Source organism: Protomyctophum bolini (genome assembly GCF_963924005.1).
Source record: "Protomyctophum bolini genome assembly, chromosome: 3".
NCBI lineage: Eukaryota > Metazoa > Chordata > Actinopteri > Myctophiformes > Myctophidae > Protomyctophum > Protomyctophum bolini.
The window spans coordinates 16,588,034-16,606,072 of NC_137864.1; the positions used below are offsets into that span (position 1 = coordinate 16,588,034).

Sequence of the window (18,039 nt, forward strand, 5' to 3'; positions counted from 1 at the left end):
TTGCCACCAAAGGCGTAAGAAGAAATGGCAACCTTTTCACATTGGCCTATTATAGCGCCACCAGGAGGCCACAGCCTGACCTGCCCTGGTGGAGACCTGTGCCCTGAGGGGTACATCTAGTTATAGCGCCACCAGGAGGCCACAGCCTGACCTGCCCTGGTGGAGACCTGTGCCCTGAGGGGCACATCTAGTTATTACTGTCTGGGGATAAACGAAATACATTTTATAGTGGAAGACTACTATTATCCTGACAGAGTACTTGTGGAGTATTGAAACTCTATACTGTACTGTCCATTATTTTAAACATTTAGACCCGGAGGATGATTCTACAAAATGCCTTCTAAATCCTGACAGTTTTCTGAAAAACCCATGTTTCTGTGTCAGTCGTTCTCAAACATTTTCATGTCAAGGACCCCCAACAATATATGTAATTGGCCGCCAACCCCATCTGAAAATATGTTGTTCCAGGGACCCCCCAGAAGCAAAGATTTGAGTTAAAAATGTTCACTCTAAAATAATATATTTTCAAAGATTTGAGGCACATTTTCACGATTTTTCAAAAATAGCAGATCTACAATCTCCGTGCGACGCTATGAGATTGTAGATCAGTTTTTTTTTTTTAATAGCTAAAGTATAACAGAATGCTTAAACACCAAAAGAGGTTCCCGTACAGAATGGGTTAAACACACGTACAAGTCGTACATAGGTTATCTGAAACGTGGTCAGCTCATTTTTAAAATGAGCTGAACCATTTGCACATCAGCTTTGAATCTGAAGCCATGGCAGTGAAGGAGTTGATTCTTAAAGAGCTCATTCAGACACCAGAGCAGGGTTTCTCACAGTGGGTTCTGTGGCACCCTAGGGTGCCGTGACGTCGCCTGTCCAGGGGGGCATTAAGATACTTTGATAACATCCATAGCAGGGACGTGCAGAGAGTGTTAGAGGGGCAGGGGCTGACATCCCATATAAAGATTGCACTTTTGGACAAAACATTTTGAAAATAGCAGATCTACAAGCTCTCAACGCGTCGCAGCGCGACACGTTGAGAGCTTGTATATCTGCTATTTTCGGGGCGCACTCTTTAGCTACTGGAGATGTATGGTTTAAGGACATGGACTTCTAAATACATTTGTTCAAAATACTGTGTTCAAGTTCAGGAGACTTCCGGGGGGAAATAAATCTCCTGAATGCTGGCATGGACTGGAGTGGCATTTACATTTCTTTCATCCTAGTGAGTAGTGAATGATGCATTCGTGGTTTGGAAAGGGCAGGACGGGTAAAAGGGCAGGGGCTGAAGCCCCCTTTGATGTCTATGTGTGCAGTTGTGCACGTCCCTGATCCATAGAATCACTATCCCTTCAGTTAAAGCACTCAGACCCTTTATGCTTAGTAAAACAGACCTGAGTTGCACTGTACTCCATGAGTTATTTTTCCATCTACACCAACTCTCTAGCAGATCACGTTGTGATGCCTTGTGAGCTAGTACACCGGCTATTTTTGGTGACCCACGTTGTGTTTGAAATAGACCCTCATGCTTTCTAAGGTGTGATTTGGGGCTCTAAAGATGAATATAAACATCCTAATACTGTCCAATAATTAGATAGGGAGGGGGGTGAAATTATGACAGGCAGTTGCTTCTGTCAAAATATGACCCCCCCCCCAGTCAAAAATCACTTTGTGTTTGAAATAGACACTCGTGCTTTCTAAGGTGTGATTTGGGGCCCTGAAGATGAATACAGCATGAATATCAACATCCTTAGTGTCCAATAATAGTGGTTAGCAAAGGTATTACTTGATTGCCTGAGTCCCGTGGTGGGAGTTCTGGTCTTGTTTTGGTCAATATTAAATAGTTCTGGTCATTTGGTGTGTGTGTGTCATGTATGTGTGAGAGTGTGTGAGTGAAACAGAGCTCAACAGCACGGAGCTCCAGGGCTGTGACTGCGTGGCAGTGACAACAGTCTGAACAGTAAAGGGCCTTCAAACGGGGAGCGATAAAACGCGCCTATAGTTCATTTTCAATGAGACTTCGAGTGTGACTACGCAAGCGTATTTACATGAGCGCGGTCCCGTGAAGTTGTTGTGTGCGTGCTCGTTTCGTGCACACGCCTGCGACTCACCAGACTTGGATTCTGTTTAGCTTTTTTTTTTTACGCTTGCGTTGTTGCGCCCCTCTTCAACAGACCTGGAGGAGACCTGTGTTGATCCACGCAACAACGCCTGCATTCCTGGCGTCACGTTTGCAAGGCCCTTAATGTGTGTGTGTGTGTGTGTGTGTGTGTGTGTGTGCACTCCACAGAGCTGAACAGCAGTGAACTCCAGGGCTGTGGCAGTGACAACAGTCTGAACAGTAATGCCAGCCTGCCCAGCGTCCAGAGCCACCGGAGACACACGGAGCGCCGTGTGGCCAGCTGGGCCGTGTGCTTCGAGAGGCTGCTGCAGGACCCCGTGGGAGTCAGATACTTCTCTGTAAGAGGACGCACGCACGCACACATTTTAACCATTTTATTTATGTCCACACAAAGGAGATGCATACAAGGACACATATAATTAGTGTGGTTGCCCACAGGCAACCAGACTCTTGTAATTGTAACACTTTATTAATTGTGGGCTCGCTACAGCGAGCACACACTAGTTATTGCCAGCCTATATTTATTATTCCGCTTCTTTATTCTGCCGCTTTTTTTGGCACCCTACTACTTCCACATACTTTATGCTAGAAATTTAGTTCAAACTTCAAACTGTTCAGCTCTTTGCAGTGATGGGTGCTTGTATTTTTATTTTTACAAAGTTTTATACTTTTTATACTTTTTAACTTTTTAACTTTTTTTTAACATCCTTTATAATGAGAGTCGATGGAAGAAAGGTCCCATTTTTCACAGTTAACTTTTTTGAGCTCTTATTACTCCGTCATACTTTCACTTTGAAACTTCATTCAAACTTTATAATGTTCATCTATCTTTGAACTTTCATTGGTGAAAAAGTTGTTTTGAAAAAGTTTATACTTTTTAAAATATTTAACTTTATTCATAGTTTTTCCCTCCCATTGACAATGTATGGGATTTATCTCTAAATCAAGCTCACTTTTGCAGCCTCATTACTCTGGCATACTTTGTCGTAGAAACGTGATTTAAACTTTAGAACGCTCACACGACTCTGGACTTTTTCGTGGTTCAAACCATATTCGAATACGTTAAACGGTTTTTCCGAAATCGCAGTTCAATCGCAGGCCGTTTCGTGTAATTAGTGCCATTTTAGAGTGCGGGCCTTCTTTGACTAGAGTGTGGAGACTGAAATTCTTTCCTTGAAAATTTACCAAACAAATTGTCGTCCCGGCCAAAGTATTCATTTTACACGCATGTTCTTTTGTCATTTTGTAGCCACACATGTCCTCTTTCACACAATGTGACCACCAAAGCACAGAGACATACAGAATGTGAACTACGGCCTTTTAAGTGACACAAAAACAGTCAATCTGCTCATTGACCTCCATTGTATAATTCTTACGAGGAAATTATCGCGCTGACAATTCTTAACTCGCTCTTATAACCACATTTTCAATCGTACCAACACCACAATCGCACATGGTGTACCTCGATATCTCAGGCCACTCACAGCGAAAAAAATATTTGCATTCGACTTTTACTTTTTGCGATAGAGCAATTTGTTCGGGGCATAGTTTTCCCCCCTTCAGAACCATTGTAATCTCCCAGTCATAGTACTGGCATAGAACTTGGAAGTCTTTTACTTCCACAGCTGAGACATATAAGGGCTTAATTACAGGGCTGACATTAAAGTTACAAGATCTCAATGAGTTGCTCTGCGATACCTTGTGAGCTTGTAGGTCTGCTATTTGTGCAATTGGCTGGCCTTTACACAGCTCTCGCAAGAGCACGCACGCACACACGCACACACACACCCTGTCTTCCTATTGGCTGGCCTTTACACAGCTCTCGCAAGTGCACGCACGCACGCACGCACGCAAAAAAATTAAAAAAAGTATTTTTTCCAAAAAAAAGTATTTTTTCCAAAAAAAGTATTTTTTCCAAAAAAAAGTATTTTTTCCCAAAAAAAGTATTTTTTCCAAAAAAAGTATTATTTTGAAAAAAAAGTATTATTTTGAAAAAAAAGTATTATTTTGAAAAAAAAGTAATTTTTTGAAAAAAAAGTAATTTTTTGAAAAAAATGAAAACTTAAAAAAAAAAACTTTAACCTCTTTTTTTTTTTTTACTTAAAAGAAAAAACTTGAATTTTTTTAATAAAGATTTTTTTTTTTTAATTTAAAGAAAAACTTTTAAAAACACTACAGCTTCCACATACTTTATTCCGCTTTATGCAGTTATTTATGCTTAAACTATAGTTTTTCCAAATGTTCATACTTTTTTTTAACTTTTACTTCAGCTTTAATACATTTTCTACTTTTGTTTACAATATGCTACAGTCCCGAAATATTGATTATGGATTTAGACCACCAATGGGAACACTATTACTCCGGTCCCCGAGTTTCAAACTTGACACGGCAAAAACTTTATACATTGCAATTTATGCGAGCCCACGCAGTTTCTACAGGAACTGCCTTTCTAGTTGTGGGCTCGCTACAGCGAGCACACACTAGTTATTGCCAGCCTATATTTATAAGTTTATTTATTTATTCCACCCTTTTTTTTGACACACTACTACTTCCACATACTTTATGCTAGAAATTTAGTTCAAACTTCAAACTGTTCAGCTCTTTGAAGTGATTGTGGCTTGCATACAACTTTTTACAAAGTTTTATACTTTTTATACTTTTTAACTTTTATACTTTTTTTTACATCCTTTATAATGAGAGTCGATGGAAGAAAGGTCCCATTTTTCACAGTTAACTTTTTTGAGCTCTTATTACTCCGTCATACTTTCACTTTGAAACTTCATTCAAACTTTATAATGTTCATCTATCTTTGAACTTTCATTGGTGAAAAAGTTGTTTTGAAAAAGTTTATACTTTTTAAAATATTTAACTTTATTTATAGTTTTTGCCTCCCATAGACAATGAATGGGATTTATCTCTAAATCAACCTCACTTTTGCAGCCTCATTACTCTGGCATACTTTGTCGTAGAAACGTGATTTAAACTTTAGAACGCTCACACGACTCTGGACTCTGGACGGTTCAAACCGTATTCGAATACGTTGAACGGTTTTTCCGAAATCGCAGTTCAATCGCAGGCCGTTTCGGCTAATTAGTGCCATCTTAGAGTGCGGGGCCTCTTTGACTAGAGTGTGGAAACTGAAATTCTTTCCTTGAAAATTTACCAAACAAATTGTCGTCCCGGCCAAAGTATTCATTTTACACGCATGTTCTTTGGTCATTTTGTAGCCACACATGTCCTCTTTCACACAATGTGACCACCAAAGCACAGAGACATATAGAATGTGAACTACGGCCTTTTAAGTGACACAAAAACAGTCAATCTGCTCATTGACCTCCATTGTATAATTCTTACGAGGAAATTATCGCGCTGACAATTCTTAACTCGCTCTTATAACCACATTTTCAATCGTACCAACACCACAATCGCACATGGTGTACCTCAATATCTCAGGCCACTCACAGCGAAAAAAATATTTGCATTCGACTTTTACTTTTTGCGATAGAGCAATTTGTTCGGGGCATAGTTTCCCCCCATTCACGGCCATTATAATCTCCCAGTCATAGTACTGGCATAGAACTTGGAAGTCTTTTACGTCCACAGCTGAGACATATAAGGGCTTAATTACAGGGCTGACATTAAAGTTACAAGATCTCAATGAGTTGCTCTGCGATACCTTGTGAGCTTGTAGGTCTGCTATTTGTGCAATTGGCTGGCCTTTACACAGCTCTCGCAAGAGCACGCACACACGCACACACACACCCTGTCTTCCTATTGGCTGGCCTTTACACAGCTCTCGCAAGCGCACGCACGCACGCACGCAAAAAAATTAAAAATAAAGTAATTTTTTGAAAAAAAGTATTTTTTTGAAAAAAGTATTTTTTTGAAAAAAGTATTTTTTTGAAAAAAAAGTATTTTTTTGAAAAAGAAGTATTTTTTTGAAAAAGAAGTATTTTTTTGAAAAAAAAAATATTTTTTTGAAAAAAAAGTATTTTTTTGAAAAAAATGAAATTTTTTGAAAAAAATGCAAACTTAAAAAAAAAAAACTTTAACCTTTTTTTTTTTTACTTATGAAAAAAAAAAATATATTTTATATATATATATAAAAAACTTGAATTTTTTTAATAAAGATTTTTTTTTTTTCATTTAAAGAAAAACTTTTAAAAACACTTCTACAGCTTCCACATACTTTATTCCGCTTTATGCAGTTATTTATGCTTAAACTATAGTTTTTCCAAATGTTCATACTTTTTTTTTACTTTTACTTCAGCTTTAATACATTTTCTACTTTTGTTTACAATATGCTACAGTCCCGAAATATTGATTATGGATTTAGACCACCAATGGGAACACTATTACTCCGGTCCCCGAGTTTCAAACTTGACACGGCAAAAACTTTATACATTGCAATTTATGCGAGCCCACGCAGTTTCTACAGGAACTGCCTTTCTAGTATTCCACTTATTATTCCACTAGTCTTTATTTTGACGCACTACTCCTCCCTCAGTTTTGACTGTACACACTTGAGCCATATGTCAAATTGACCGGAAAAATCGGGAATCGATGGCGTGTACTTTGCTAAGAGAAATGTTGTATAGTTTAATTGATATGAATTTATTAGTGAATTAAATTATCCCATTGACTTCAATGGAAAAATGCACAAAATCACATTCAAGTATTTTTCCCTCTGAGACTGTAAGCACTATAGTTACAAAACTTGGAGGAATATTTCCTAATTATCACTAAAATTAATTAAAAATATATATTTTTAGGTCGGCCTCATGGTGGCGCTATAACAGCCCACTTTACCTTTTGGCTCATAACTCTTGAACCGTATGTCGTAAAATCAAAATTATTTTTTCCCTGGATTCCTTGGGTCATGACGCATCTCCCCATATAGGCCACGCCCATTTCCGCCATGATGGATTTTCCGCCATTTTGAATTTTGTCCAAAACACACTTTTTGCTTTTCCTCCTACAGATTTTGTCCAAATCTCACAAAAATATGTACACGTGATCTCTGGACCCATCCGATTAAAACAGAAACGCAGATTTTCGGTAGTGCGTATCGTTCGGCCGTAATCGTCTTCCGAAGTCAGTAGGAGGGGCCTATATCACGAAAAATGCCATAAATCACGAACGGAATGTCCAATCCATCCAAAATTTGAATCACATGTCCGGGGTGGTTCGTTCAACCGAGTTCCAAAAGCAATTCCATTTTCATCCATAGGGGGCGCCGCAAACGCGATAAATGTAACCGTTTGTCGAAAAACCAGAATTTCGGGGGTTAAATCCCCTCCGAATTACTTACACACGATCTAAGGTGTGACTTGAAACTGTAACAGGCTGGCAATATCAGTGGGAGGGGTATATATATGTAAGCCACTGCGGCAACCACACTCTGCAATTTTTTTAAATTGCGACCTCTCCGAGGTTGTCTAGTTCTAGGTGCATTGGAGTTGCACAACATCATGGCATGTGCTTTCAAGGTACCACTCAGTACTCTATGGGTATAAGTAACAACGTCTCCGCCATATATGACGGCTGCCATTTATAGCAGAGACACCTCAATGCTTTGCCAGCCTTTTTTTGCCTCCTTTCTGGGCATCCCAAGTTGTTGGAACCCTCTAACAACCAGTCTGTGGGGGTATGCCCTAGGCTGCCAAATATAAAGACAAATAGTCTGTACCTATATCCCAGCTCTGAGATGGTATACACACACACACACACACACACACACACACACACACACGCACACACACACACACACACACACACACACACACACACACACACACACACACACACACACACACACACACACACACACACACACACACACACACACGCTGCATGCATACGCTCCATACTAGACACATTCTAGACAATAATGCTTGCAGTGAGTGTATTTTATGTTGATGTTGCTGAAACAAACGTAGCCAAGGGTGTTATTCCATTTCAATTCCAGGATATGACCTGAGCACACCTGACCCTGACTCTATCGTTCCTTTAATTCTGTTTATCTGACCCCCCAAAATGACCCTATCATTCTATATTCTGTTTATCTGACCCCCGGAATGACTTGTGCTGCTTCCATTCTCTCTTATCTCTCAACTGTGTCCTTGTGTATCAGAACCAATTCTATTCTTGTCTGATATGTTTATTTGTGCGATCCTTTGTACTGCAGGAGTTTCTAAAGAAAGAGTTCAGTGAGGAGAACATCGTGTTCTGGCAGGCCTGTGAGTTCTTCAGCCACGTCCCTGAGAATGACAAGAAACAGGTAACACGTACTGCTGGAGGTGCCCACACTTTTTTGACTTGAGAGTTACTTTCAAAATGACCAGCTCAATAACCAAAATAATTATACAATTGCTGTACCTGAGGGAGCTTTGGAATAGCAGTGCTGGCGTTATATATATTATATGAGACAAATGCACTTGGAATGGAAATAGGTAGGGTTTTGCTGCGTTTGTGCACTGTCTGCAACACTCACAAAATATTGCATTGTGGGTTTGAGCTGACAGGCCCTTTTTCATGTAATTCAATCAAGGGCACCCCTGACCTACAGCATACAGTACATGGGCACATGGCGGCCCAGGAGAGCCCACAGGTTAATATCAGAATATCAGAAAGAATTTGTATTTTGTTCATAAAGTTAACATAACTATTACTAAATGCATTTGAAATTAAATAAAAAAAATACTTTTCAGGATTCCAATTCAAAAACGGCAAAAAAATAATAATCAGGATTTCAATTGAAATATAGCAAAAATAGCTGATCTACAAATATAATGAACACCTACAGTACAGCACAGCACAGCACAGTACAGTACAGCACAGTACAGTACAGTACAGTACAGTACAGTACAGTACAGTACAGTACAGTACAGTACAGTTATTAAATCAGATTCAGATACCTTCATTTGCCATTAATATGAGCATTCAATTCTTTTTTTCACAAATACCAACAGACATAAGACAACACTGTGCAGGGAAATAAATATAAAGTGCAGGGTTATAGTTCATAGTGCATCAATGTCGCCGGTGTTTAAAGTGCCGGTATCACTAGGGGGCAGGGGTGGAAGGGCAGCCTGGCAGACCAGGTGAAAATACTTAGTCTGTGACGGGCTTTCGTCGCTTCGGGAGCCGCAGTCTTCTCCCAGAGGGGAGCAGGGTGAGGAGGCCGTGGCCATTATCTTCCTTGCTCTCTTCAGCACCCTGGAGTCGTGCAGGGACTTGAGGGAGGGCAGAGGGCGGCCAATCACCCTCTCCGTAGAGTGAACAGTACAGTACAGTACAGTACAGTACAGTACAGTACAGTACAGTACAGTACAGTACAGTACAGTACAGTACAGTACAGTACAGTACAGTACAGTACAGTACAGTACAGTACAGTGGACCAGCTGGGTCTAATGGACAAAATGTGTTCCTTCCTGTGAACACAGGACAAGTGTCCATGTCAGCAATCGACCGAATATAACTAAAATACAATAAATAAAAATCACACCCGTGCTAACATATTAAAGTCTAACTCATGTTGATTAGGTGATGTAATGGTGATATAAAACAAACGGTGCAAACACAAACATTAAACGCCATTAACAATAAAGAGACAATATGACGTAAATCTTGCCTTCATTGTCAATGCGTTTACAAAACAAACATTAAACCCGTGTATAGGAGGGGCTAGCGCTCGTCCAAAACGCTGAAAGAAACAAAATGCGGAAAAGCTGAGATGAACGGGGGAAAAAAGCCTTGCAAGGGGAGAACAGGGGGCGAAATAAATCTGGCAGCAGATGAGTTAATTTAACTGTGAAACATTGCAGATCTTACTGTAATCACATACACACTGCACTGCAGAGGCCGATCACATTGTTTGGCATGGATCTGGACTCCAGGTGCTGTACAGATGGTAGAACAACGACCCTTCATCTCTCTCTCTCTCTCTCCCCCCATCACTCACTTTATCTCAAACCCCCCCCCCCCCCCTCTCTGTTGGGTGTTGATTTTCACTGACGAAAACTAATTAAAAACATCATAAGATGTTATGATGATTAAACTAAGACTTAATATATTGAGAATTTCATCAAAATCAAATTAAAACTAAAATGTTAGGGAGGGACTAGTGGAGAAAAGGCCCAGTAGAACTACAAGACAAGTCATTTTATGCATGCTGAAAATCAGCTGTTTTCAGCATGCAAGTAACCAAGTGTAAAATGAGTTATTACTACGCCATCAGGGCCCGCCAAAATAACATTTTAGTTGACTCAATCAACTGTAGATTTTGTCGACTACGATCTTGCGATATGTATGACTAAAACTAACCTGAATTTCATTCAAAAGATTTGCTGTCCAGCTCAACGCTGCTCCGTTCTGTGTCCTTCCAGTTGTCTCAGCGTGCCAGGGAGATCTACAACAGCTTCCTGTCCAGCAAGGCCACCACGCCGGTCAACATCGACAGCCAGGCACAGCTGGCCGACGACATTCTGAACGCCCCGCGGCCCGATATGTTCAAGGAGCAACAGCTGCAGGTGCATGGCACGGAGCGCACGCACACACACACACACACACACACACACACACACACACACACACACACACACACACACACACACACACACACACACACACACACACACACACACACACACACACACACACACACATGCACGAACTCAAGCATGCATGCATGCGAAGCACAGCGGAAGCACAGCGGAAGCATGAGCGGAAGCTTGCCAAGTGTGCGTAACATGTTATTGACCAGTAGTCACTTAAGTGAGAGCGAGAGACATGGAGAAGTCGCATGAGTGACGTCACTTGGGCAGAGACGTTCGGCACTTCCTGGGCACTTCCACGTCCTTTTGCACATACTGTACATACAACGCTCCAACAACGAACTGCAGTGGCCAATGAGGCATCTATTTTTTGAGTGGTGCAGCCACTCCATTTCCCAGCAATGTGTGTCCCTGGCTGGGTCCGTCCCAAGCACGGAAATACGTTTTTTTTCACCAGCAAGATTCAGCCTAACACACACACGTACAGTACAGTACAGCGCCACTCGGCTCAGACGGGTCTGATTTTTTTATATCTATGCGCAAAACCATCAAACGTACACAAACAAGCCCACACGTACATGCTAGAACTAAGTTAGTGATGAATGATCATCACATCAAGTTTTGATATATGATGGTGTTCTTAAATGTGGTTATATCTCAACACACTACTTCAGTGGTTTTCAATCAGTGGTCCTTGAGGCGGTTCCAGGTGGTCCCCAGATGGAGAGTTGGTAACCAAATGGACCCTTATATAGAAAAGTGTAAAATTAAACCAAATTTGTTTTCATTTTACACTCTCAAGAATTAAACTATTGTTAAACATCTACATCATTTCATTTACAAGAAGTCCAAATAGAGAATGAGTAAGAGTTGTTATTTTGATCAACACTTCGCCTATGGTACCAACATCAATACAGCATTACATGGAATTGTGGACAAAATCTTATCCAAGTCTTGGGTCTGAGAGGCTGAATCTCATCAATTGGTGGTCCGTGGGCTCAGATTCTGAATACATAATGGGCCTTGATATGAAAATTGTTGAAAAACCACACTGCTCTAGCTGTTGACCCAGTGTGAGGTTTATCTGCAGTGTCATCTGGGACAGCATGATGGATCTGAATGGCTGCATAGATGACGTTGTGTGTATCTGTGGCGTGAGGGGGTTGGTTCGGTTACTGGCTGAATAGCTGCATTGATTGCAGCAGCTCAAATGTTCAAACTCTGATAAGAGTCACAAGTCTGTGGCGATATACCACGTAAATAATGCTTATTCCTTCTTTCTGACCCGATGTCGGTCTCTCTCTCTCTCTCTCTCTCTCTCTCTCTCTCTCTCTCACTAAAGCAGAACAAATCCACACACGCACACACACAGTCATGCACGCACATGAGACACTTTCTTAGAATCCTGCTGAGTTTACTGAGATCTTGTGGCACCATTGACTTGACACCAGATTCAATTAATTGCATTTTAACAGCGCTTATCCAAGTGCTCAAAGCGCTTTACAATGGTTCATTCATTCATACATTGGGAGGTGAAGCGGCGAACAGTCGACGCCTGCAGCGTCCTCACTTCCCACATTCACACACCAATGGTAGCGAGCTCACAGTCACACCGACCGACTCTTTAGAGGCCATGTAGGGTTCAGTGTCTTGCCCAAGGACACTTCAACATGTAGACAGGAGGAGCTGGGATTCTAACCACCGTCCCACGGATCATTGAACGACCTGCTCTACCTACTGAGCCACAGTCGCCCTAAACACCTACAAAATACACAGAACTGTGAAGATCAACATTGAGTTTTTGGGTTCTTTCTTGAACTCTTGTCTCTGTCCTCCTCCCTCCCTCCCTCCTCTCCTCACCCCCTGCTTCTTCTCCAGATCTTCAACCTGATGAAGTTTGACAGTTACACGCGCTTCCTCAAGTCTCTGCTCTACCAGGAGTGCATGCTGGCTGAGGTGGAGGGTCGGCCCCTCCCGGACCCCTACCACATCCCCAGCAGCCCCACCTCCAAGCACAGCACCACAGGCTCCTCGGACCGATCCAACCTCTCCACGCCCAAGAAGGTAAATACAAAAAAACCCTGCAAAATCCTAATTTTGTTAGAAATTGACCCAAGATGGACCCTTCATTTTTCACACTGACAGTTAACCACATGTCCCATCCAAAATATTGAACCTGGGACCCCCACGCACGTGCTGAAATTGTTACCACACCCTTTAATATTTTTCTGCCAGCTGCGTATATATTCATACCCCCATTCGTACCTCCAGTCAAAGTAGTATTTTCAACGCCTCGTACCTCTGAAACTTCGGGTTACTTCAGTAACCTCAGTTGTATAAGTGACTCGAAGAAGAGAGTCATATGGGTCCGAGACACTTGGTGGCGCTGGAGCACAGAACAAAACATAAACTCACGAGCTAATTTATTGGTTCGTGGAGCTGTCACTCAAGGCGGCGCCTCCGGTCCTGACCCGCAGGTATAAAACCGGTGGGCGTGAACGCCGAGTCATTCCTATCAACCATTTTTCTGCCGCCTGCCAAAGCAGACGGGCAGTTCAATGACTCTCTTCTTCGAGTCACTTATACAACTGAGGTTACTGAAGTAACCCGAAGTTGTCTAAAGTGCCTCTCTCGAAGAGAGTCATATGGGTCATCATAAAACTCCCGTATGATCACCCCGGCTGACAGGACCGCTCCACGGTCCCCCTTTTTCCAGAGAGACGTCACGTGAATGTGCGTCCCTCCCGCAAGGGAGACTGAGAAGGTTTTTAAAGGCCAGGGGCCAGAAGGGACCTCTTGACCAAAACAAAAAACAGTCAGACTTCCTGACTCAAATGGGCGGCAACCCCCAGGACTGCATGTCCCAGGGTTGCAGGGGCCACATCCAGGTTATAAACGTGGCGAAGGTCGACGGAGACGACCAACTCGCCGCAGCGCAGACATCCTGAATCGGGACTCCCCTGGCCAAGGCCCAGGATGCAGACAAACCTCTTGTAGAGTGTGCACGTAGACCCTCTGGGGGTTCAGAACCACACGAGGTATAGGCTAACCTTATAGCCTCCATAATCCACTGCGAGAGTCTTACTTTCGAAAATTCCACTGGGAATCCCAGGCTACAAAGAGCTGCTCACCCAGCCTGAAGGGGGCAGTCCTTGACCTGTAGACTTTCAGGGCCCTCATAAGACAGAGACAATGTAGTCTCCTATCCTCCACCGAAGAGAAGGGAGGAGGATGGAAGGCCGTGAGATCCACAGGCGAGCAGCCCGAGGGAAAGGTCTTAGGTAGAAATGAAAGGTTCGGCCTGAGCGTGACCCTGGTGTCATTACCACTGAATCTCAAGCAGCCGCTGCTCATTGAGAGCACGTGCATGTCACCAGCCCGCTTTGCTGTCGTCAGGGCGACAAGCAAAACGGTTTTCAGAGAGAGGAACTTCAGGTCCACCGTTTCCAGTGGCTCGAAGGAGTCTCTCATCAAGGAGTCCAAGACTATCGTCAGGTCCCACGAGGAGACCAGAGATCTGGCGACCGCTCTGAGGCGCGCAACTCCTTCCATGAACTGACGGATCAGCAGGTGTTCACTGAATGGTCTGTTGTTCATACCAACCTGATAGGCCGCTACGGCCGCCAGGTTGATCTTGACTGAGGAGAGACCAAGACCCCTGTCCAAGAACTCCTGTAGGAAAATCAGAATGTGTCTCACAGACGCCTGAAAAGGGAAGACCTCTTCCTGTCTGTCCGAGCACCAACGCTCAAACACAAGCCAGGCAGTGTTATAACGTCGTCTGGTGGAGGCAGCCCTGGCACCAAGGATCGTCTCTACGACATTCGGAGGCAGGTCAATCGCTTCTAGCGACGCCCCTTCACGGGCCAAACCCAGAGATCTAGGTCCTGAGGACGTGGGTGAAAGACCTCTCCTCCGGCCTGGGTCAGCAGGTCCCTCCACAGAGGAAGCTGCCATGGTTCTTTGAACAGGAGAGGGACTATGTCCTGTCTCCAAGATCCCCAGGCTGGAGCTACTAGTAGCAGCTCTGATCCCTGATCCCGCACCCTGGCTAGGACATGCGGAATCAGTTCCAACGGGGGAACGCATAAAACAGAGAACACAGGCGAGAGGACCGAAGTCCCCCCTGCCTGTTGATGTAACAAACCGTCGTGGTGTTTTCGGAAACGAACCAGGACGTGGTGACCTCTGAGGAATTGTTCGAATTCTCGGAGTGCCAGGAACACTGCCAGTAGTTCCAAGTAGTCGATGTGGGAGGAGCGTAATGCGGCATCCCACACGGCCCTGGCCATCCTCCCGTCGTGGGTGGCGCCCCAACCGGAGAGGCTGGCGTCGGCGGTGACCAACCTCCTGACTGTGGGGAGACCCCTCGGGACCCCCTCCGTCAGAACACCTCTGTTCGACCACCATTACAGAGCTAGAGTGCAGTTCGAGGACACTGTCACTCTGGTCGAAAGTGCGTGTAGATCGCTGACCCTCTTAGCGGACGTCAGGGCGACCAGGAGGGCTGGCTTTAGTGTAAGACATTTCAGGTCAGCCGTCTGCAGTGGCTCGAAGGGCTCATTGTTTAGAGCCCTGAGGACTAGAGACAGATCCCAAGAGGGGACCAGGGGTCTGTCGACCCTGTGTACCCTGCGTACGCCCTTCACAAACCGTTTTGCCAGCGGATGTCTCCATACTGTCTGGTCGTTAACGCCCATTTGGCAGGCCGAGATGGCTGCTAAGTGGGTTCTCACTGAGGAGAGGCCTAGACCTCTGTCTAGGCACTCCTGCAGGAATGTCAGGGCGTAAACTATTGAAGCTTGGAATGGGATAACCTGGTTAGGTCGTTCTGAGCACCACTGCTCGAACACACCCCAGGCTGTTTCGTAGCGGGTCATTGTCGACTGGGCTCTGGCCTTCTGAATCGTTGCGACAACATTCGGAGGGAAACCGGCCTCAGTCAGCATTAGCCTCTCACGGGCCAGACCCATAGGTCTAGGTCCTTGGGGCAAGGGTGGAAGAGGGATTTCAGCCAACGCTGAAAAGGCCTCATATGGAGTCTGTCCAGACCTACCAGAGAGATGGCCGAGGCCAAGAGTCCGGCCATCCGTAGACACGTACCCAGTGGAAGTGTGCGGCCTGTCTTGCACATGGTCACGCACTTCAGGAGGTCGTTGACCCTGTCCCGACTCAGCGGAGCCCTGTAGGAGACAGAGTCCAGAGTGATGCCCATGAAATCCGTGGATTGGGTAGGCATGCTCTTGGCTAGGTTTATCCTGAAACCCAGTGAGGTCGCATGGGACACGACCCGAGTCGTGTTCCTCGCGACCTCCTCTGCTGAATCCGAACATAGGAGACAGCCGTCTATGTAACTGGACACCCATAGACCCAGAAGTCTCAGGGGTGCCAGAGCGGCCTCCGTACAGCGGACGGAACACTCTGGGACTGAGGGACATCCCGAATGGAAGGACCGTGTACTCATAAGCCTTTTCTTGGAACCCAAACCGCAGGAACTTCCTGTGAGGTGGGTAAATAGGGATGTGGAAATAGGCGTCTTTTAGATCTATGGATGTGAGCCAGTCGCCTGGGCGTATGGAGCGCACCAGAGACTCGGCCGTCAGCATCTTGAACTGAAAAGACTTGAGGTGCCTGTTGAGTATCCGCAGGTCCAGGATGGGACGTAGACCCCCCCCCCCCTTTTTCTTGACCAGAAAGTAGCGGGAGTAGAGCCCGCTGCGACGCTGGGCCAAGGGTACCTCTCTGACGGCATCCTCCTCCAGCAAGGAAGCTATCTCCTGTTGGAGAATCAGACCCTCCGGACCCCCGGCGTTGGTGAAGATGACCTCTGAAAACGCTGGGGGTGTTCTGGCGAACTGGAGTCTGTAGCCCTTCGCTATGGTGTTGAGGATCCACGGGGATGCTCCGCACCACTCCCACTGTGCCAGGTGCTTGGCTAGTGGGTTCTCTCCGGCTATGGGAGGCACGCCCCGCCTGGGGGTAGTGTTCCCTAGCATGTCGGAGAAAATTGGGCATGACCCGTCTCCCCAGTGGCGTTTTGGTACGCCACTGACCTTATGCCCTGCCCCACTGCGTCGGGGGGGGCCCATGGGGCCCCCGTGGCAGTGGGTTCATGTCCCCCCCTCCGTGGATATTGTTTTGTTGTCTTTTTGTATTGTGGCATAGCCTGTACTACAGACAAAAAATGCTGTACTTGTGCAAACAATATCGAGGGACCTGGCTACAGGGACGCCCAGGACGCCCACCTGTGCCATGGTCCAGAAGCGCATTGCGGGCGGACTGGACGTGCAGTCCGAGACTGCTACGTCCGGTGCTGGGCCCGGCGCATGGGGGGAGGGTAGGGAGTGTGTTACTTCGGCTGCTGGTCAGGGCCTCGCAGCCTGGACGCTGCACCTCCACGTTGAGGGTGATCCTCTCGAGTGCGCCTCTGAAGAGGCCTCCGGGGATGATAGCACCCTCGGAAAACTCTCTCTGGGCAACGGGATCCAGACCAGGTGAGGCTTCCAGCCACCTAGCAGCTCTGAGGTGATGGAAGCGGTGGCCATAAGGCCGGTCAGGTCGGTGAGTCAGTACGTGAAGGTCACAATTTTCTCATGTAGGAGACGAACTCTAGCCAACTGTTCAGGAGTAGGGCCGTGGCCCCTCTCCTGAAGAAGGGAGCTCTGAAGCATTGAGAGCTTCGCGGGGTAGCCGGGAGAGTCATGGGCTCCTTCCAGCTAGCCGTGTAATGTGCTCTGAAAAACCTGGGACAGGGGAAGCGGTGGTCCCCCGACAGTGATTTTTGTCGTGTACATACTGTGCAGCTTGGCCACAGACCCACCCATGGTGGGGATCTGTGTCAAGAGCTTTTGCCTTTCTTTGGGGAGCGGTCCCGGTGTGCAGTCTGGGGCTGCTACACCCTGGACGGGGCCCAAGGCATGGGAAAGCGTCTGAGCACGCTCCTCCTGGAGACGGAGTTGCAGGGTCCGATCGGCCCCTCCAAAGACGCTGTGCCGGTCGTAATCCTGGCAGCCGTCACGTTGGCTGTTGGACAGCAACGTGAGGCATTCAGTGACCGTATGAGAGCAGCGTGAGACAATAGCCGAAGTAGCTCCGATGCTATGGCTATGTCATAGACGAGTTGGTGTGGCACCTTGAAAACAGCCTAACTGGAATGCTAAACATTCTAGGGTGGCGTCGGCCATCCAATGAGGTTGCTACTCCCGACCTCGAAAAGGTTAGCTAAACAGCTAAACAAACCTAGCTTCACAATGTACATACCTGTAATGTTGAGGGAAGCAGTCGGTTGTCGAGGGTCGTCACGTCGAGTGAGACTCGTGCCTTCGGCCGCTGCGTGAAGTAGTAGCAGTGTCGGTG

At 45.5% G+C, this 18,039-nt stretch overlaps 1 protein-coding gene across 2 annotated transcripts in view; it reads left to right on the forward strand.

Annotated features, from left to right (window-relative positions):
* rgs12b (regulator of G protein signaling 12b) overlaps window positions 1-18,039 on the forward strand; it is an 88,970-nt gene that overhangs the window by 53,165 nt on the left and 17,766 nt on the right. For both annotated transcript variants that reach the window (XM_080759780.1, XM_080759781.1), the window contains exons 8-11: window positions 2,297-2,466; window positions 8,316-8,408; window positions 10,516-10,659; window positions 12,562-12,747. In XM_080759780.1, the coding sequence (XP_080615906.1) occupies window positions 2,297-2,466; window positions 8,316-8,408; window positions 10,516-10,659; window positions 12,562-12,747 (593 nt within the window). The remainder of the gene's footprint in view (window positions 1-2,296; window positions 2,467-8,315; window positions 8,409-10,515; window positions 10,660-12,561; window positions 12,748-18,039) is intronic.